The sequence below is a fragment of the Mytilinidion resinicola genome (assembly GCF_010093595.1).
Source record: "Mytilinidion resinicola strain CBS 304.34 unplaced genomic scaffold BDZ99scaffold_36, whole genome shotgun sequence".
NCBI classification, from domain to species: Eukaryota; Fungi; Ascomycota; class Dothideomycetes; order Mytilinidiales; family Mytilinidiaceae; genus Mytilinidion; species Mytilinidion resinicola.
Window position 1 is genome coordinate 357,952 of NW_022985472.1, and position 20,592 is coordinate 378,543.

General features: G+C 51.4%; 5 protein-coding genes across 5 annotated transcripts; 1 reads left to right on the forward strand and 4 right to left on the reverse strand.

The window, feature by feature from the left end:
- Positions 1-6,051: 6,051 nt before the first annotated feature.
- On the reverse strand, positions 6,052-11,590 carry BDZ99DRAFT_512751 (kinesin family protein-like protein). The gene is made up of 5 exons (XM_033724654.1): positions 11,459-11,590; positions 8,574-11,406; positions 8,402-8,537; positions 8,330-8,371; positions 6,052-8,290 (listed from the first exon to the last, which is right to left on the reverse strand). The coding sequence occupies exons 1-5, from the start codon at positions 11,517-11,519 to the stop codon at positions 6,518-6,520; spliced, it is 4,845 nt and encodes a 1,614-aa protein (XP_033568843.1). The 5' UTR covers positions 11,520-11,590; the 3' UTR covers positions 6,052-6,517.
- A 219-nt stretch (positions 11,591-11,809) lies between these two features.
- Positions 11,810-13,644, forward strand: BDZ99DRAFT_429436 (guanine(37)-N1-methyltransferase). The gene is made up of 4 exons (XM_033717223.1): positions 11,810-12,129; positions 12,185-12,286; positions 12,334-12,414; positions 12,470-13,644. The coding sequence occupies exons 1-4, from the start codon at positions 11,868-11,870 to the stop codon at positions 13,435-13,437; spliced, it is 1,413 nt and encodes a 470-aa protein (XP_033568844.1). The 5' UTR covers positions 11,810-11,867; the 3' UTR covers positions 13,438-13,644.
- A 123-nt stretch (positions 13,645-13,767) lies between these two features.
- BDZ99DRAFT_528093 (uncharacterized protein) lies at positions 13,768-15,505 on the reverse strand (the record flags this gene model as incomplete). Its single annotated transcript, XM_033726338.1, has 3 exons — positions 13,768-13,804; positions 13,856-14,762; positions 14,824-15,505. 3 exons carry the CDS (start codon positions 15,503-15,505, stop codon positions 13,768-13,770), a joined length of 1,626 nt encoding a protein of 541 aa, XP_033568845.1.
- A 98-nt stretch (positions 15,506-15,603) lies between these two features.
- Positions 15,604-17,089, reverse strand: BDZ99DRAFT_552613 (uncharacterized protein; the record flags this gene model as incomplete). The annotated part of the gene is made up of 2 exons (XM_033727065.1): positions 15,604-16,342; positions 16,414-17,089. The coding sequence occupies 2 exons, from the start codon at positions 17,087-17,089 to the stop codon at positions 15,627-15,629; spliced, it is 1,392 nt and encodes a 463-aa protein (XP_033568846.1). The 3' UTR covers positions 15,604-15,626.
- A 2,326-nt stretch (positions 17,090-19,415) lies between these two features.
- On the reverse strand, positions 19,416-20,510 carry BDZ99DRAFT_552615 (uncharacterized protein; the record flags this gene model as incomplete). The annotated part of the gene is made up of 1 exon (XM_033727066.1): positions 19,416-20,510. One exon carries the CDS (start codon positions 20,508-20,510, stop codon positions 19,548-19,550), a length of 963 nt encoding a protein of 320 aa, XP_033568847.1. The 3' UTR covers positions 19,416-19,547.
- Between the last annotated feature and the right edge of the window lie 82 nt (positions 20,511-20,592).

Below are 20,592 nucleotides of genomic sequence, written 5' to 3' on the forward strand. Positions count from 1 at the left end.
GAGCAGTCCACGGAATCAGGGTGGGAGTCGAACTTGAATCTGATTCCTGGAAAGAAATCAAAGTACCTGATTCAGAGGAAGCGGCAAAGTAATCTCGTTTGAATCTATTGTGATGCATTGGAGCACCTCACACGGTGGGAATGCAGGTGCAGCGTAAAATCGTCTTTGCTCCTGGTCTATGAGTGTGTCTTGTGGACTACTGATGTTTCACTTGGCGAACTGTCGGCTTCGCCGTCTGGGCCGAAGAGTCAATATTGATGAAATCTACTTCAGGGCTGTGACATGTGTATCCTGCGGACTTAAAATGCCGCTCACTGCGGATCATGCATATATCTGCTCAGTTCAAGGTCGTTACCAGGACTTCCAGGCAATCAATCCAACAAATGCCAAATACATCACTTCATGGGTACTCTCGTGTGTCTTGAAAAACCGAGGCATGTATGGCCATGGCTGCGTCTTCTGGACCGCACTGTTAGTTCTCTCAGGAAAACTATCCTTGCCGCCTTGCCATGGCTAGAGAAAAGAAGGAATAGTAATATTGAATGCCGGTACCCCATGGATCGCAGCATCCGAACTGCTACGCTCGACTCCTGTTATGTTATGGGTGTGTGCCGTGAATTGAATCCAGGTATCCCACCTTTGTAATGGTGGCACTGTCGTAGTTGCGTCCCTTATACTGGAGCGTCACTGAAATATACAAGTCAGAGGAGTCATAGCTGGCGGCCTGTAAACCTAAAAACAGCGACTTGTCAAATGACTGTACCTTCTGGACTAGATTATCCACATAACTTACAAAAACATCTGCACTATTCTGGCCTATGGGTGTGTTGTGGGGATCTAAAATGCTCTAAACCTCCAAATCATGATAGTGCCTACAGCCTCGGGCGGCCGCAAATTGCTGCAGCTTGCGAAATATATGGGTCTTCGTCTCGTGAATCTAAACAGCGGAGCCTGTGATATTGTGGCGGTGCCTTATAAAAAGAAGAATCCGCCCCCGTAAAAGGAAGCACATAAGGTTATTGATGCTTCGTGTGTATCTTGGACACAGAAACAACAAAACCTAGGACAGATCTCTGTATACTCTGAATCGGAGCGTTGGAAACCGTCAATAAGCAGCTGCCCAGCATCGAAACAAGAGGTGCACATTTTATGCATTGCTGCACCTTCTAGCTCGCACCCCGTTATAAGATAGTCTAGGAGTTGGCGATGGGCCGTGCGCTACGAGCACTTGAACAAAAAAGAAAAAAAGAGAGAAGGAAGCCATGAGTATGCCTCTTAATCGAAGCCTTTACACTTGTTATTGGGCTGGAGAACAATTTTTGATGTGTGTGGGGTTGATTCGCAAAGAAAGCTTGTCGAGGCCGAGCTCTCATAGCTATGTGCTCTAGTTCAAAAGATTGCACACGGTTGGCCCATGTGTCGTGAAGATTGGAATAAAATTCCTGCGAAATAGGCTGTGGATGTTTTCTGAACCCCATCATCTACCCCCTTTACAACCCGATTACAAAAGCTATATGTGTCTTCTGGATCGAAGGGCAGGTCTGAAATACCGATATGGCAGCATCTTTTGGATTGAACAGTGACCACACGTTCGGCGGCAAGAAGCTTTACCGACTCGTCGTGCGCATTCAAAGCATGCTAATATTTTGACCCGCATGGCATTGCGTCCTGTGGAGCTTCAGAAGCTGGATCAGCAAACTGTGATGAGTGTTAGCTAGATCTAAGCCTCTACACCTCTCACACGATGGCTTTGAAGCTGGATATGTATACAGTATCAGGCTATAAGTTCGGAAACGCGAATATATCACTATCCCGACCCCACTCTTGCTCGATCGACACCACTGTAAAGAGTGCCTTGGATAGCAGGTTTTCGCTTCGTCAATAGGTAGTCTAATCTCCACTACGTCCGAAAGATTTCCTACGGCGGACATGTTATGGCTGGGTACTTTCACACTAAATTGATCGCCTTTTCCAACCCTGGATTCGTGCCTTGGGATCAAATATGATAAGAGAGAGAGAGAGTATGAGGGCTGTTTGCGGAACCCCTCGAAAAGGCGAGCAATCGTTGATTGCTTTGCCATTCGAACAAATAAACGAGCATCGAGACCAATGGCACTGTGCCTTGGGATCAAACTTTCAAAGAAGGACTCGCAATGGGTATTTACAGTGTGGATTTAAAAGTTCAGCCTCAACTCCAACATGGTCGTGTGCTCTGCATTGAAAACACCGAAAATGGGCTGGATAACAGGCTGCTTTGTGGATTAAAAACTTTCATTTCAGAGGCTTGAATGGCTGTGTGCCTTGAGGTCGAAACTACTCACAAAGACAACCGATGGCTGCCTGTGTTGGGATTCAAATCTCGGGGCTTCCCTGGCCATGGTCTGTGGAGATATAGATCAAAATGGTCTTGCAAAGCACATAATGACCGTTTGCTTTCCAGACTTGAAGTAATCAACGCGGCGGAACATGGCTTTATAAATTCAAGATGGCCAGAACTAATGGCCGTGTGCCTTCTGGATCAAAACCTGAGAGGGTCCGCGACGCATGAGACATATTCGTGAGCATGGTTCACGCTTCACGAGGAACCGGCCGACGATACTCAAAAGCAGCTATTCGGTACGGCATTACCACTGTGTTTGATGACTTAATTGCACTCCAGACTATGCAAAGCTACTCCAGAGGTTGACTTAGAAATAGACGGGGGTTTCCGATGAGACGGTGGCTTTCAAGGACGTGTAACGAGTTACGTGTTTTTCAAAACACTAATCTTACACCTAATTGCTCGCTATGTTTCAGGATTGAGCCGTCCACCTATCAGTGGGCCAGCAATAGCTGTTTGCTTCCCGTAACAAAGCAAGATTCAAGGGGAGTACATGGCGTAGCAACGGAGTGTCGCATACGTTGCACGGCTTTGCTTTCCTTGATCAAATCTACGCGAGCTACTAAAGATGGCTATGTGCTTTGGTATCGGAAACATTGCGCACTTGTGCACTATGGTGGTTCGTGGTGTGAACAGAAAAAAGGGTCCTAAGAAAACCAGCTGTATACCTTGCTTTCAGCTAGTTTATAAAGATCTCGCGGCCGACCTGTACGGCTCCCTTCCTTCTGGATCAAGATTCTACTGGATTCTAGCTATGGCTCTGTGCATTGGAATCAAGAAGTCGCCCATCATGTAAAATATGGGTATTTGCCTTCGGGATCCGAGAACCTCGAGGATCATAGGGGCATGGCTGTGCAACTGCCAGCCGGATTCGCTATAGGGCTGTGTTCCCGCTACATCCGACCTTGATGAACGTTTGACAAAGAAGTTGACCAGGTACGCTCTCGCCGCACCAAAAGCCCATCTTGGAGCTGGCATGGCTCCTCGGAGAGCCCCAGACCACATGCCTGGTGTCTTATGGTCGCTTTTGCTTCTTTCATCGGGAATCCTGACATCGCATTCCAAAAACTGATGAGGAGGATATGACGTAGCTGTCTAGAAATAATCTCCTTGAGTAACTAAATTCTTTCGACAAGTTGATGGCATCTCCGAGCAGCCTGCCAAACAGAGGAGCAGGAGTAGGAGCATGGCGGGCCTGCTTGTGTGGGACCAGCCGCTCTCTCAGGGCCTGTGAACACTTGCCTAGCACTGCTGAGGTCCTTTGGTGCATCGTCAAAATTTCCAAAGCGGAAGTTTTGGCAAGGTTGATACAAAGGGGCGTTCTGGGCCACTTTAGACGATGTTAGACTCCTCTCGCCGCACCAAATGACAACAAAATTGCCCAGCAAGATTTTTTGGGCGCACCAAACCAATTGTCGCAGAAGATGATGTCGCTTTGCAGCTCCCTTCGCGGGAATCTGTAAACGTCGTTGACGAAAGGGGCAATGGAGAAGCAGCAACCGTTCTCGCTGCTTGAAAGGATGCATTGCCTTCGTGGATGGGTTTCTTGAGAATATCGAAATACTACGCCATCATTTCATGATTCTTCGCGGATCCGGTGGCGGGTTCCTTGAAAATCCCTTACAACTAACCCACAACTAGAAAATATGTGGAGGTCGCGAGCGCTCTCGCTCCTTCATGTCTATCGTTCCTCACTTCTCATGGGCTCTTTCGGCGTTTGCGTCCGATCGAGGCCACGTGTTGGTGCTCCTTCGCGGGTCTGGCGGCCGATTCTTTTGAAGTATCTACTGAAGGAAAACTAGGAGTATCTGATGGGAAAGCCGCGCGAACTCTCGCTCTTTTAAACCACGCTCTATGTTATGCTATGGACTCTTCGGCGTGCTGAAACCTTTCGCTGAAACCTTGAATGATCGTTCCATTCTTCAGTGGGTTCTCCGGATATTTGAGTAAACTCAGGTATACTATTGCTGTTACGTAGAGCCCGCGGGCACCCCCAGCTTCAACAAAATCTCGCCATGACACGAGGAATGACTTCTTCGGCCCGCCAAATCGCGACCCATTTCTGTCTATGGTCGGTTGCGGCCCCGTCCGTCCATACCCACAGTGGTTAGACTCAAACCATGGTACTGGCTCGAAACTGGCCGGGTAACTCTTTGATGCTCGTGTTCCGCTTTACCGATCACGAGAGTCCTAGTAAAAACTGCTAGATATCGCGTTATGGGTAGCCCGTCCGCGATCTGCCTCCTTCAACCGCTATCCTCGCTAGCCTTTACGCCGTTACGGACGTGCCAAACTGCGTGAAGACATCTGTCTATGTTCTTTTGCGGCTCTGTGCGGATCCTCCAGCTACTCTTCTACAAAGATTGCACTGAGAAGTCTTATGCCGCTGGTTCAAAATATTCAAGGGCAGCAAATGATGGCCGTTCGTGCTCCTGGGTGCCGATCAGGTCATCGCTCGTGAAGTACTTCAACGAGATTTCATCATGACATACCTTCAAGACCTACGCGTTCTTGTCGCTTCGAATGGAGACCAGTGGCTGCTGATGACTTGTCTGTGCGAGCCAACTCTCGAACACATAGTACCGAGGTACCTCATGTGAAACTTGTGTGAGACCTCGGAGCCGTTGATAAAAATTCGTAACGGTGAAGTTTTGATGGCTGGAAGCAGAGAAAACCAACGATCGATCCAGAACAGCAATGGCAGTGTGCGAAGGGCTTTCGTGAAGCCGTGTGTGCCCCGTAGCTTTCAAGAAAGAGGGGATAGGACGCCTATGACTTGTTTGCGCGACTCTAACAGCCAAACTACCTGTTCATATGCGGAGTTTCTGTACGAATCCGGAAGTTGACGTTTGAGATGGTCGAAGAACCTGCCAAGAATCTGCTCTATGGCTAGAGCAGACAAAGAAAATAGTTTAAAGAGGCATCAAATAGCAGGGTATTGGGAAGTATGGAGCATCCCATCCCTTCTGCACCTTCACATTGACGAGATGTAACCGGTGTGACTACTTTGCGTGAGTCAAAACGTGGGCAGCATCCCATTATAGGTTGTGTGCTGGGGGAGGTATTCCGAGAGACCTCTATGAGGACCACGATGACCAGAAGCAGGAGAAACCGCCTTTTCGATTGAAATGGCAATGGTTTCTAACCTATGCCGGTCTAGAGGCATAGGACAAAGGAACAAAATCCGATATAGCGGGATTTACCGTGTCGTGAAACTGGACTGCGTACGATGGCTTAGCACTGCATGAAGCCCGTCGACACGTTTGCGAAAGTCGAAACAGGATGTCAATCTCTCGACAGCGGAAACTAGGCTCAGGTTTAAGCACTTGAATAATTGCCATTTACGAATGACGGCGCAGTCGCAGTATTCTCAATGTGGAAGCGTGTCCAAGGCTTAGGATTTGTAATTCAAAATCCTCTGGATGATTGGCTGGTTATGGAAGCAGAGGAAAAACTCTTGCCTTCTAGCCTAGACTAGTATTTGCAGTGTACCGACGTTTCTGCGGTTGAGGATTGCGGTATGGTAATCAAGAGGGAAAGGACATGGAGTATATATGATTGCCGGAGGAGTTGGGGTGGGACGTGTAGATAGACATTAGCATAGTACCGCATAGTCTGATATGAATTTGTTTTCTTTTTTTGATACTTCACTAATGAATTGCGAGTTGTGAGCTGTGAACAGTATCTAGCATTCATCTCGACACCAACGCGAAGCAGGTTCCACTTACCAGAAAGGCCCCACATTATCATACATTGTGAAGATGGACGTCACCATCAAAACAAAACCGGGGGCTACAGTTGAACGATAAATTACTCTCTACTGCCCCCTTCCCGCCCTATTCTATCTATACCACCCGGTCTCAGCGGCTTGATCAGGTCTACTCGCAACTATAGGAATTACTCCAACACCCTGGGTATCCAAAGCGTAGACCGAGTCCCTGAACAAAAGAAATATGACTTGAAAAAATGAGAGTGATTGATGAACGAGAGATATAAATGCTTCCATAGCGGCATCAAAGCCTACCATACTCCCGAACGCCCAGCGCGGCAGATCCAAGTATTTTCAGACGCCACGAGTCCCATGTTGCACACTACGACGATAGCCAAAAGATAGAGCCCAACTGACCCTCCGGAGTCTCACTCCTCCCCACTGCCACTCCCACTGGAGAAATAACTCTCGTCAATCCTGAGTATCCACTCAATCTTCTCTCGCTCCCCCCTCGCCCGGAACAAATAGCTATTCCCGCGCGCAAACACCGCCCAGACACTCTCGCCTCCTCTTTCTGTCCCATCCCTCTCGCTCCTAGCCCTACCCCCCAATAGCCTCGCAATCTGCGGCTGATGATCTACACGACTATTCCTCAAACTAACAGCATTGATTTCGTCCCCCTCGGGCACGGAGTAAATATGCAGATACGGTTTCCGTAATTCGACGTATCGCCGCACCCATCGTGAGGACGAAGGGTCTGGCATGAGAAGGTACCCGCCTTTCATGAGCGCTGGGTTTTTGGGAATGTGGCGGACTGTTGCGACAAGCGTCGGATTAGGTGAGGGAGAAGCAGGGGCGGAGGAGAGGCCAGTTGACGCAGGCAGATTGACGTTATTTGAAGAACTTTGGGCCGAAGGATGGAGCGGGCGTGCAGCGAAGGCGGCGCCAGAAGACGGCGGTTCGAGGTTCGTGGTGTTGAGGATTATCTCCGCGGGCTCTTTCTTCGTTTGCCATAGGGTGAGGACGCGGGTTAGAAGGGATTTCTGGCGGTCGTCGAGCTCCGAGGTCGAGGCGCCGGTGCCGTTGGTTGTGCCATTTGTGGTGGGGAGGGTCAAGGCACGGCTGCTTAGGACGCTGCGTGCTGTTTCGATTTCCGCGACTCGTCGGCGACGTTTTTGGGTGGCGATGAAGTCTTTGACAAGGCTGACACCTCGAGGTGTCCATCCAGCTAGCATTTCCTCGCCTTTCACAAAGTCGTCACGGGTGTTCATGCGCCATAGGTCGGTCGCACGCTTGACTGAGGTAGGACGGATAGCGACTGAGAATATAGCAGTTGTAGAATGGATCACTCTTGTAGTGTTCCAAAGGTTGGCAAAGCCAAAGAGACTCGTCTGACGCAAGAAACTCCGCGCTCGAATCTGCATATCTAGATCAAGAGAGAAGACCATGGGGGAGGCGAGGCGGGTGCTGGAGACGTTCCAGAGAAGGGACACTTGCACGCGGTATTTGTCAGGTGTAGCGCGGTCGAGAAGAAGGGAGCCATGTGCACTTGAGTCCCATTGCCCGATGAAGGTCACATTTGTAGTACCGTCTGCGTTGGACTTTACTGTGGGCGGGTGCACGAGTGCAAGGGGAACTTCGTGGACAGGGGAATCGAGGGCTGGAGCCGTACCGGAGGAATCAACAAGGCGAACGCGACCCGCGCGGAGACCGGCAATGTCGTGCCATTGTAGAGTCTCGCCCGAGGTGTGGGTGAGGTTGACTACTATCCGTCGTTGTAGCCCTTGATGGAGTTGGTAGGCGCCTTCATCCGCAACACTGTTTTGAATGACTTCGACAGGTTGATAAGATCCGTCTTCGGAGATTTCGTGGATCTGGATACGGGAGAAGATATCATGGACCTCTTCGGTAAAGAACTCGGACTCTGGTAGGCGAGAAGCAAGGCGCTTCTTCTTAGGCTTGACCGCCGAATCTCGCATGTCATCCCAGCTAAGTAGCTTATCTAGATGCATAGTAGTTACTTTGGCAAATATCGAAGCTCGAAGGAATGAGGTACGAGGACTGGCGAACGGAACGCTCATGCTGTGAACACTTTCAAAGCGAATTGCGCCCTCGTCGAAGTCCTTGATCATTTGCGTTGTCGTTGCTCCGCCTTCATCAGAGACGCCTGGAACAAAGAGTTGGGCGTGAACATCTGTTCCCTCTCGTTCTGGAAATCCTACCATGTCATGCATGACTACATTGAATTTTAGGGTGGTAGAAGGCGCTTGGGCTGATGAAGGCTCGAGAGATAGTCTTACTATCCCAACGACATTTGCGGTATACGAAGAGATAACATCGAGGCTGAAGTCCTGGACACGAGACTCGAAGACGGCAGCCAGAGGGACATCGACATCCCCAATCCGCGAGAACTCCGGCATGCAAGGCTCTAGGAACGGATTCTCCAAGCTGAAATGTTGCAAATACTCCGGCCGATTGAGATACTGGTGCATCTGATGCATAAGCCGCACCCGGATGCGAAGCTTCTGTAACGACCAGAGGTGTACGACCTGATTCTTAAAGTCTATAACTCGTATGCCAACGCATGGCTTGGGGGTAATGTCGAGGTCTTCATCATCTTCTCCAGGTATCCCATTGAGAACTAAGTCATATGACGATGCAAAGGAGTGTCCAACATCGACGATGCAGAACTGGAAAACAACATGCTTGTCCATCTGCTGGCTCATCACTTGAGCCTCTTTCAATGTTGCGGCATTTTGGAGAATCGTCTCCGCCATGGCCACGTACTTCCGCTGCCGCCATTGTTGGAATGCGTCCTTTGCGAGTTCCATTTGCCTCTCGGTCGGCTCCGGTGGTCCTACGGGTCCATTTGATTGGGGTGATAGCGGCCCTTGGAGTTCCTGTAGCTGCCTTTGGAATTCCTCTTTCTGTTCTTGTAGCTGCTTCTGCATTCCTTCTTTAGCAGTACGAAGACTCTCCTCCATCTTGACTTTTTCCGCCTTGATCTCTTCAATCTCGACATTGGCTTCTTCTGCAGATTTTAGCTTTGCTTGATATTCTTCCTTCTGCTTGTCAATTTGATCCTGCATATCTTCCCTGACTAATCGGAGACGTTCATCCTCCTCACCTGGTTGAGGAGTGGAGGGCATGGTCAGCATAGTGTCCAAAGAGAAGTTGTCGATGGTTCCGGTGGAAGCGTATTTTTCTCGAACCGGGTACGTTGAAACAGAATCCAGATCATCTTCTTGCTCGAACATCCTGCTCTCTGGTCGACCTTTCCGGACAGCCCGTATCCTTTGTAGATCGTCGAAAACGGCGTCAAGCTCCTCGTCAGTTAAGCTATTGATTTTCTGATCAGTCCCTAGCACTGCAGTGACAGCCTCTCGCCGAGCATACGACCAATCAGAGTCGCGCCCGTTCCGTTGCTGAAATGGGTTTGGTGAAGCGGCTCCTGGGCTTTCAGAGTCAAACTCTGATTCAGGCCTACTGACAGTACTCCAAGATCTGTCGTGACCAGGTCTAGGAGATGGAGATCCTAGCTGGCTCACTGTAACGGAATGACGAAGAAGGCTCCCCTGCTCAGCTCGCTCAGCTCGTGCTTCTTGGGGATTGTTGAAACGGAAAATGTGAAAGTCGCCTAAGATGATTCGATAGCCGCTGCGTAACCTTTTTGGTTTCTCTATTCGCTGCCCATTGACCATGACGCCGGCATTGTCTCGAGGCACTACGGTGACAGCACCATCGACGTTCTCGAACACGCAGTGGTCGTGCAGAATTTGTGAACCATTCAATCGAATCTCCGCTGTAGTCGCCGACTCCACATTCCCAACGGTCGTAGTTCCGGGCTTCAGATTGTATACCAGACATTCGGCGAGTAGAGGATCGTCGCTCAGGTTTACAAGATGAGGCATCTTCTTGGGCGTTGATAATCCAACAAACCCCTTCTCGATGCTGATACCAAGCTCTTCTAGCGCAGCTTCTCGCTCCTTGTGAATTTCCTCTGTCTTCTGTAACTTTTCTTCCCAAGTCTGGTTGAGATCAGTGTATAGCTTTTCTGATTGATTCAATTGCTCAACAATCTCGGCCTTTGAAACTTTCTTTATGGTACCGTCTGGCTGGGTAATTGAGACAATCTGCTTTTCCAGTGGGGTATCAGGCGCGTATTGTTCTTCAACAATACCACCAGAAGCTCCCCCGCTAAGTTTCGATCGAAGTTGAGCGAGTTCCTCTTTCAATTCTCTGATCATGCGGGCGTTTGGATCCTCGTTGACAACGGCGTGATTTTTAATTCGCTTGGCAGAGTCGGCATATCGAAGCGTGGAAAGCGTCTCGTCGAAATTGATATCAGCAGGCGAAATTGCAGCTATCATAGCCGTCAAACTGTTGCCTCCCAGCGAGTCTTTGAGTAACCACGTCAAGATGGAATCTCGATATGGCACCATAGATTGGTTCTTCTTCTTGCCAGGGCCCTTGCCCGAGGAAAGGTCCGCGAGCGCCGCAATGACACGACCGAGTGTAGACAGCGATCTGTTAATTTCCGCACCCTCTTTCAATCTTGCACCAGTCGCACCAGTAGACGTAGCTCTCTCCGAACCTGCCAAATCCACCAGACTGATTTTTGCCACTTTCTCGGTATCCATCCTCGTCTCCACATCATGCCTCTTCTGCGTCAGAATGAGAGTGAACACCGCGTGCGATCGACTAGAGGTCTCGTTCATGTTCGTCGCGGCGACCGTCCTAGCTTTATTCCCCTCATCCATCAAGTTCTCAATCTCCGGAAACGACCGCACCAGTAGCTTCGCCAAATCCTCGACATAGGGTCCGGTGGAAGGATGTTCGCGGACCTTGAGGTTTCCCTTGGTAGACGGATTCAGCAAATCGCGGACGCGCTCGTTGTAGATTTCCAGGTAGGACACTTCGACGGTGCAAGTCAGATTCTTGTCTTTCTGCATCTCCTCAATACGCTCAAACATGTTCCTGCAAATCTTCGGTATGACACCAGCCTCCTCCCCATACCCCATCATCGAGTATGACTTCCCCGAACCCGTCTGCCCATACGCAAAGATACAGTTGTTGAAGCCCAGAAATGCATTATCCAGCAGGGGCTTCCCCAGATCTGTAAACAGATCCTCCTGGTTGGCGAAATGAGGGTCGCTACGGTTGAACGACCAGTAGCTCTTGTCGAAAGCGAATGTCTTAGACCCATCGAGGGCAGCTTTAGCGGCTTTGGAGAGCTTTCCCTCGATGTGTGAAGGGGGTGTAAGGATAGTCTGGTCCTTGTTCATCTGGACAATGCATTTTGCATTGCGGGCGATCTCTACGAAACATTAGTATCCTCCCACTGCCCTCCCCAGCTCTCGGGAACGCACCTCTTCCATTGAACGGCCTCACGCGCACCACGACCTTGATGTTGCCTCCCCCCGACGCCATGGCTGCGGCTACCGGCCTCGCGGCGGAGCTCGATGATACGTGGTGATCGCGAGGTTTCGGGCGTGTTCAGGTTCCTCAGGCAGTCTCGTCGGGCGGCCGCATCGCTCGGGGGTGTCGTGATTCGGATAGGAGTGTTGACGGTCTCGTCGCGTGTATTGTACGCCCGGGCGCGCTGGGTGGTGTTTTGTTGGCCTCGAAATTGTGCTGCAGGTGTCCCTGCGCGCGGGAGATCCGTGCATCTCAGACAGAGAACGGTTATCCGCCATTCTATCCAAACTCCTTAATTTTGACCACGACTGCAACGAGTGTGCGCATTATAGCGAAAGGAGAGACTCGGACTCTGCTCCGATGCCAGACGACACCATGTTTCGCCCTCCCATCAACCGGGCTATGAAAATCCTCGACCGCGCCTTTTTCAAGAAGACTGTCCCCACCTCCGCCGCCCGCATCTTCAAGCAGAAGGATATCAGCACGTGCAAGAAAGAGCTGGAAAGCGCAAAGGATGCCCTGTTACTGCCACGATTCCTTACTATAGTGAACGATCCCGTGGAAGAGACCGCAAAAGCTGGAGGGAAATGCATACTCTTAAAGCCGGAGGTTCGACACGATGGTAGTAGTTCTCTCAAGAGTCACAATCTAGACATCTAGCTGACCAAAGCAGGCAGACTCGCAAACATGGAGCCCTAAACTACGAGACTTCCAGCAGAGTGGGACCGTGGGGGTAATACCCTACGATCTCCATCTCAACTACGATTTCTGGTCATACTGTGCGTAGTCTCTTGCCCCCATACTCCTCAAAACTGAGACAATCCAGCCGAAATAATGGACGCCATCCTCCCCGAAGAAGATGGCAACCACGACCCTCCTACCGGCTTCACTCTAGTCGGGCACGTTGGTGAGTACCGCTCTCCCTCCTAAGTAGGACAACATCTGACATTTGCGCCCACCAGCCCACCTCAACCTCCGCGACCACTACCTCCCCTGGAAACACCTCATCGCCAACGTTCTCGCCGACAAGAACCCCACCGTGCGCACCGTTATCAACAAAATCGACCGCGTCGGCGAAGCAAACCCCTACCGCACGTTCCAATATGAAGTCCTCCACGGGCCGGACGAAATGGTCGTCGAGGTCCACGAACAAGGCTGTGTATTCAAATTCGATTTTGCGAAAGTGTATTGGAATAGTAGGCTGCACACCGAGCATGAGCGGCTTGTTGGCATATTCAAAGAAGGCGAGGCGGTCGCAGATGTAATGGCGGGGATAGGCCCGTTCGCCGTACCAGCGGGGAAGAAGAAAATCTTCGTGTGGGCGAACGATCTGAATCCAGAAAGTTATGAGGCGCTCAAAGATACAATCAAGGGGAACAAAACGGGGGACTTCGTCAGACCGTTCAACGAGGACGGGGCGAAATTCATAAAGACAGCGGCGGCGGAGTTACTCAAAACACAACACAGCGTCACGGTCAAAACGCGAAAGGACGTCAAAGCAGCGCGCTCTGCTCGCACGAAGCCCGCCTCCCCCAAAGCCTGCGCACCCCTCGAAGCTCCTCCTAGCCAGACCCTCACGCAGCCCCGCTTCTTCAACCACTTCGTCATGAACCTCCCCGCCTCTGCCCTGAGCTTCCTCCCGGCATTCATCGGGATATACGCCCAACCAGCTTTCAAAGCACTCCCATCCGAAGAACGCGAGAAGATTTCGATGCCGATGGTGCACGTCTACTGCTTCAGCTACAAGAGCGACGATAACGTGGCGCAGACGGCGGAGATCTGTGAGGAGATCTCGAAGTTACTAGCGACGGATATCAAGCCAGGTACGCCTGAGACAAGGGTATGGGATGTGCGCGATGTAGCGCCGAAGAAGCGGATGTTCTGTGCCAGCTTTAGGCTACCGAGGGAGGTAGCGTTTCGAGAGGTTTGAATTTAGGTTGGAGATCTTAAGGGGTGAGCATTTGCGTGGCTTACATAAGGACTAGAGAAAAGTTAGGATTCTGTACGGGCAAAACCAGGATCTCAGCGACGGCGTTGTGGATAGGAAGCAAAAGTATACCCCTCTCCTGAACACACTATACTGATATCCATCAAATCCGTGATTCAGCGTGTATTCGTATGAGCGATGCTGGTTTTGATAGCTGCATCACGAGACCAGCTTGTTATAGCTACTTAAAGCTACCCTGACCCACCACCATCCAGCTTCTCTTCAAACCTCGTCCAGGCTCCCATCCCAAACCCCCACCTAAGACGCAAGACCTCACAACCCGCCCATCCACGTCTTCCGAAACCCGAACCTAACCACCAATCAGCAAGGCTTCCTCCAACGCCACTGACCCTGAACTCACCCTCTCAGCCTCCGCTTGGCCGGCGGCGCAGCATCAAGCTTCTCCCACGGACGCACGGCATCATCTATGCGGTCTGCAGCATCAAGCCGAATCCCGTTCCTCGGGCACGGACTGTCTTCCTCAGCGTCAGGCAACGCCTCAACCCCAGAGTCATACCGGGCGCGCTTCCTTACGCTCTCCACAACCCCGGCCTCCACATCCACAGTACCGCCCCTCAGCACCTCCTCGTCGACATCGCTGAGCTCGCTGAGCTCCGTATCCGCGCCATGCCACTGCAGATCCGCCATCTCCGTGTCCATCTCCTCCTCGACGTAAGAGACGTCGTGCGCCACGCCCCTGACCACCGCGCCTTCAACAACGCGAAGAGGCTCCCACACCTCCTTCTTCGCAGCATGGAGTTCCACATCGCCCCAACAGCCGCCTTCTTGATCCACCGCCCCCTCTTCGCCCGCTTCATCCTCGCCGCTCGCGTCGTACGCGAACACGTAGCCGTAGCCCAGCATTCCCCGCAGCCGCAGGCCCAGCACCACATGCCTCTCCTCCCAAACCGGCTTCTTCTCCGTCCCTACCTCTTTCGGCGCGAGGCCTAGTCCTCGCAGCGACGCCTTCCGCTGCGTCTGCCACTGCTCCGTCTCGCCGTGGACGAGCTCTTTCGCGGCGGTGCTGATGCGCTCGGCGTAGGAGGCGCCCAGGATGCGGAGGGGGTGGTGCGGGTGCGAGCCGGGGAAGATCTCGTTGTCCGGGCCATCGGAGCCTGTGAGTCGGCGGAGGGTGCTGAGGAGCTGGGGGTCGATGCCGATGAGGGCGTTGCGGAGGGCGGCGCCGGAGATGGTGGCGGAGTGGCCGGAGGTGAGGTAGAGGGTTAGGGTTGGGAGACCGAAGGGGTTTAGGGCGTAGTGGATGATATCTGTATATCGAATGCTGTTAGTCTTCTTTGCGGTTGATGATCGCAGCGATAGTTGACGTACCGCTTCCGACGAGCACAGCCGGGTCCTCGGGGAGTCCGTACCCAGCCGTGACGAGATTCAAGGGCCTGGGTACATATTTGACCAGCGTGGTGCTGAGCGTCGTAGCCTCACTGCCGCGTTCCGCGTTGTCTTCTAGTAGTCGTTCGATCATGGCGTCGTAGCCACCGGTGGTAGCGAGGTTGCGTCGCTTCAGCTCCGCTCGCAGCTGTGGGCCTTTGAGGTGCGTGTACTGCATGGTGCCTCGTAGCTCGTTGGCGTCATCTGTAGCTGGCTGGGCTGCTTGAGGAGGTCGGCCTGGCCCTCGCTTCGTCACGGGTGGAGTGAAGGTTGGGTTCTGGGAGTGAGGTGTAACTCGTCCCGGCGACTCTCTGGCTCTATATGAGGCTAGTCGAGGCACCCCTCGTGGCGGGACTACCTCATACTTGGCAGGTATACTTGTCAATGGTAGGGGATGTTTTCGAGGTCGGCCTCGTCCACGCTTGATAGGCGAGGTTGACGACGCTGAAAACATCCTTGGGGCTAGCGCGAAAGGAATGGACTCAATCAGCGTTTGAAAGTCCAAGTATGCGGATAAGCGCTCGTGTCGGTGCGTCGAGTGCGATCGCGAGATGCTCCCCAGGAGGGTGAGCTCTGCATATTTGTTTACGTCTATCTCGGAGGTGAATTTGGGATCGGGTGACATCATTAATCAAAACGGTGAACATGAAAGCATCTGAAGTCTGAAGAAATGTGTAGGGCTTTAAGATGCCTGAGGGCTAACAAGGAAGGTGTACGGGTTCTGAGAGACACGTACTTGCCAAAATCTAACGAGTTGGCATCTGCCACCTCGCACAATCCCCCAGCAATCCTTTCGCGCCTGCCTGTTTCGCTTTTCGTATGCCATCCTCATTCATGTTAAGATCATACTCAATCCCCTGTTTGAACTTCTTTCCAAGGGCTGGAAAAACGTCGTGGAAGCGATCGAAAACGAGGCTCAGGATATCGATCTCGTCTTTGAGTTTATCGACTTTGCTTTCCCTCCAGTGCACAAGGAGAACAGCGGCGGCTAGATACAGCATAGCAGGTATGTGAGGATTCAGTAGAGGTTCTGGAGATATTCGGGACACATCGGTGACCATGTGTACCGTGTTGCGGGCCACGGAGACGCAACGGAGGAAACGGGTTTCGTCCAGAGGCGATTCTTTGGAAGAAGCTCGATAGTGGAGCAAAATAGTGATGGTACTGAGAATGCTCATAAGCCAGATGACGTTTGCATGATCTTCTGGAGAAGTTGCGTGGATGGAGGTCGCAGATCGTGGTAGGCTTAGCCGGAATCTTACTAGGTGGGAATCAAGAATGTCAAGCCCTTGTTCGTACTCTGCAGACTCTTCTGTGTCATGCAAAGCATTAATTTGATCAGTTGCTCGTCCAAGAATGACATACGCTTTAATTACGCAATGGAAGGTGTTGGTATGCTGGATCGAATTGGATGGTGAATTTATCAGCTTGTTCAAGTTCCAATAGAATGGTGTGGATTCATCTTCGCCCTGTATCGATATCAGCATCAGAGAGCTTGAATAGGCGTTTCCAGATATTGTATTGCTTGAACACTTACCGACATGGTTTTGGATTGGAAATGTGAATCCTCCGAAGGAAGATTAACCAAGTAATGTCGATCAGCGATCGTTTGAGGCCAGCCTGTCGCCCATGATTGATCTCTATCATAAAATAGCAACGTCCAAAGGACTCTGCGAAATTCATCTTTCTCCCGGGCATCCTTCGAAACTGGGGCGAGTCTGAGTCCAGGTGGTTGCATCGGTCCTACGTCGAGTTGATTCAACCCATAAGAGCACGCCTGTCTCCACGTTTTCCCAAGGGCGTGCCATGCTGTGGAGTAATCGCCTACGGTCCATGCATGGTGTACGATACAAACGCCAGCTTGCAAAATTCGTAGGGCCGGTAGGCTATCTCGTTGCGTGAGCTCAAACAGGAACTTGGCTTGGTCAAACCAATCACCGCGGCAAACCTGAATGGCCGGCTCTGGATGGTGCTGTGCCGCTATTGCAGAGATAGCATATAGAAGCGCTGGAGTTTCTTTTTGAAGTTGACCGCTCTTGACGTCTTTGAGAAGTTCCGACTTATGGACACAAGGCAGGAACGCATAGGAGTTCGAAAAGAACAGTTCAACAAGCTCCATGATTTGAGCTTGAGGGGGGAGGTTAGCAGGAAATATTGCATCATTGGATGCTTGGTCGAAGTCTTCAATGCTGTCTTGCTGCCATGTCATGTCGGAGATAGCGGAGTCGCCAAACGAAGTCGGCGGTGTATAGTCGACCGGAGCATTTGACACACCAAGGGCTGTAAATGGAAGCTGCGAATCGAGAGAGCCGCGTTGAATGTGGAAGAACCCTTTTGACGATAAGTCTGGATAATCATCAAGTTGAAAAAGGCTAGGATGGTCGACATTCCCATTCAACACCCAGGAAGACCGTTCAGTCGAAGGCATACAGTCTACATGCGAAGCATGAATAGAGCCGGAATTTGGATTTGACACAATGTAGGAACAAGTAACATTTAGCTTGCGGCATAGCGAGCATGACGGTCTAGCGCCCTGCGCAACGAGATTTAGTACCACGATGCAGCGAAGATGGAATTTAGCCTACATCACAACGCTTCTTGCGCTGTCTACAGCTCCTGCAGACTTGCTTCTTCTTTGTGACTGATGAATCCATTGCGAGTTGTGATGGATTCGTTTCGAGCGGTGACGGAAAATCGAGGATTGACGTCGATAAATCTCTCGGTAAGCTAGGCCACTAGCTCGTCCATCCTATTGGCTGGGGCTTACTTCATGCTCTCAACCCCGTTTGCAAAAGCAGCTCTGATTCATGATGTCTCGCTTTTGACATTGAATGAGCTATTATTTTCTATTGTCGTGACGTACTCTAAAGCGTTCGAGACTTTCCCAGAACTTCCATGCCGACCCCAAGAAATAAAGGCAAGCTGATTATATATGATCCACTGTATGCGCGAACCAGGGGCTACTTTAGGATGTGTTGAATATTACATCGAAGGACCCCTTTTCCTCAACGTCGTGACATGCTTCAAAGCCATTGGTAAGTGTGCAGCGTTCCTACCCAAGTCACGAGATCTAAAGTGTAAGCCAATTCGTATAGGATTCACAGGATCCATAAACCAAAGGCAGATTCAAAATGCTTCGACTACTACATCCTATGAACATAGTTTGCGACCCCCGTGACTTGCTTCGAAGCGTTCAACACGTGTGCAGACCTCCTATCCGGGCTCTTAGATTTCAAGCGTGTTATATTCCGCATCGCATTCCGCAAACCTCGCGGAGCGGAGTTGATTTAGAGCGTCGTGGGGTGGCTCCATGTGCTTACCACGTCCATAAAGTTGTTACCTGCAGCGTAAGATTTAACTTTCATAGGATTTCGCACGCTTTCTAGGGCCTTATTGGATAAATGCTAATTTGAAGGATTGGAACTGTTACATCCTCTGCCTTTAATAGTGGAATGTCGTGAGGTGGCTCCATATGTTTACGTGGACCGCAGACTTACTGCTCGCACCGTGAGAATCCATATTTATGGGATTTCGCACGTTATCCAGAGCTTCCCTGGGAGGGTGCTGATTTGGAGCATCGAAACTATCCCATCCACTATTTTCAATTTCGGATTGTCATGAGGTGGCTTCATAGCCTAACCTAGCCCGCAGAATCGCTGCTTACACCGTGAAATTTTACCTTCATATAACTTCGTACGCTTTCTAGAGCTTCATTAGAAGAGAGCTGATTTGGAGGCTTAAGACTGTTGTATCCATTATTTTTAATCATGGAACGTCGTGAGGTGGCTCCATGAGCTTACCTAGACTGCAAAATTACTGTTCGCCCCGTGAAATTTGACCTTTGTGGGATTTCGGACCTTATCAAGAGCATAATCGGGAGGGCGCTAATTTGGAGGGTCACAACTTTGACATCCCCTGCTTTTCAGCCTGAATTGTCGTGAGGAGTCTCCCTGTGTTTACTACGATCGCAGAATTACTAGTTGCACTATGAGATTTCACTTCTTTGGGAATTCATATGCTATGTAGAGCCTTATTAGAAAAGAGCTAATTTGAAGGCTCATAACTATTACATCCGTTATTTTCAATCGTGCAACATCGTGAGAGGTCTCCGTGTATTTACTACGTGTACAGCAGTTCCCCCTGCACTGTGTGATTTGGAGCGTGTAAAATTATAGTACAGTATCTGTAATATACGTAAACGGGTTTCGATTTAGAGTGTCTTAAACAATACATCCAATGTGTAGAATTCTGATTCGTTATAGGGTGCCCCTATATATTTATCTCCCACGCAAAAATTTCTACATATACCGCGTGATTTAGAGAGCTTAAAAATATAGTACGATATCTGTAACCTACGTAAACGGGAATCGATTTAGAGTGCCCTAACTATTACATCCAACATGTAGAATCCTAGTTCGTCATGAGGTACCCCTATGCATTTGCCCCCCGCAAAACTCCTACACACACTACGAGATTTCGGCGTGTAGAAATACAATATCACGATCACCATGTCATAGAACAAGTCTTCAAATCAGAAGTCATCTCATCGCATTTTGTACAACTACTAGCCGTATTGAAGCCACCTCAATAGCTCATCAGAGGCAGCAAAACCAAGAATTCCAACTTCCAATTCTCGCTCTCAATCCACTACCCTTCAGCCACACGCTTCAAATCTGCTCATCCTCATTTCCGGAATTCTCCTCCACACCACCCCTCTCTCCACCCCTCATCCCCGCCGCCGCCACCGCCGCCTGCACCCCCTCCCCCCTCCTCTCCCTCACCCACGCCCTCTGCCTCTCCTCCAACCCCTCCGGCTCCCCCAACCTTCCCCCAACAGCGCCCCCATTCCTCCCCAACCACCCATTCTGCGCCCTGTATCTCCCATTCCCCGGGTCCAGCAGCCGCCGAATCGCCGCCGCCAGCGCCCCTTCTTCCGCGAGCGTCAGCGGCGGCAGCCCGTCGCGCACCCTCCCGGTCCTGATGAGCGCTGTTCCAGCGGCGATGGCGGCTTCTTCTGCTTCTTGGCGCGCGCGCGGGAAGGGCAGCGTCGTACGCGAGGGGTCGAGGAGCGCGGTTGAGTAGGCGCGCATGATTTGTGCTTCGAGCGGCGTAAGCGGGCGCGCGGGGACAGGCGGAGGGGGGGTTGCGAGGACGAAGGGGGGGCCGGGTGGTGGGGGGTGGTGTGGTCTTGGTGGCATGGTTGGCGGGAGAGGGGTAGGTGTAGTGGGACGTGGAGTGGTAGGTTCGTGACGCGGAGTGGTAGGTTCAGTACTCGGAGTCGAAGGCTCAGCACGCGGAGCAGTAGGCTCAGGACGCTGTGTAGTAGGCGCAGGACGCGGAGGGGACGTAGGAGGGAACGGAGCCGGGCCGGTTAGGCGATGTAGCTGCGCGAATCTAGGGCGCGGTGCTGGCGGCGGAAGAGGATGAGGCCAGGCTTCCGGGTCTTCTGCTGGAAGAGTGGCAGGACGAAGCGGCAGGGTGGGTGTGTTTGCGGCGACGTTCTGGAGCCAATTGATGATGTTTGGGCCGGGAGCGCGCCGCGGAGCTGCACCTGGTGGAGGTGTTGGAGGGCCGGCGGAGGACGCTTCGGTGACGCTGTCTGTGAGGCTGGGAGGGACGCTGTTGGACATTCTAGGCGCTTGCTGTAGTTATCTCTTGGTCTATTAGCGCGTTCTTCGGCTTTTTGCGGCGCGACGGCACGGCAAGGCAAGG

Coding starts and splice junctions, on each gene's coding strand:
- BDZ99DRAFT_512751 (XM_033724654.1), bottom strand. CDS start 11,519: ATGGCGTCGGGGGGAGGCAACATCAAGGTCGTGGTGCGCGTGAGGCCG. Junction 11,407..11,458: donor GAGGCCGTTCAATGGAAGAG/GTGCGTTCCCGA, acceptor AATGTTTCGTAG/AGATCGCCCGCAATGCAAAA. Junction 8,372..8,401: donor TCTCTTCGTATACCGCAAAT/GTCGTTGGGATA, acceptor CTATCTCTCGAG/CCTTCATCAGCCCAAGCGCC.
- BDZ99DRAFT_429436 (XM_033717223.1), top strand. CDS start 11,868: ATGCCAGACGACACCATGTTTCGCCCTCCCATCAACCGGGCTATGAAA. Junction 12,130..12,184: donor GCCGGAGGTTCGACACGATG/GTAGTAGTTCTC, acceptor CAAAGCAGGCAG/ACTCGCAAACATGGAGCCCT. Junction 12,415..12,469: donor CACTCTAGTCGGGCACGTTG/GTGAGTACCGCT, acceptor TGCGCCCACCAG/CCCACCTCAACCTCCGCGAC.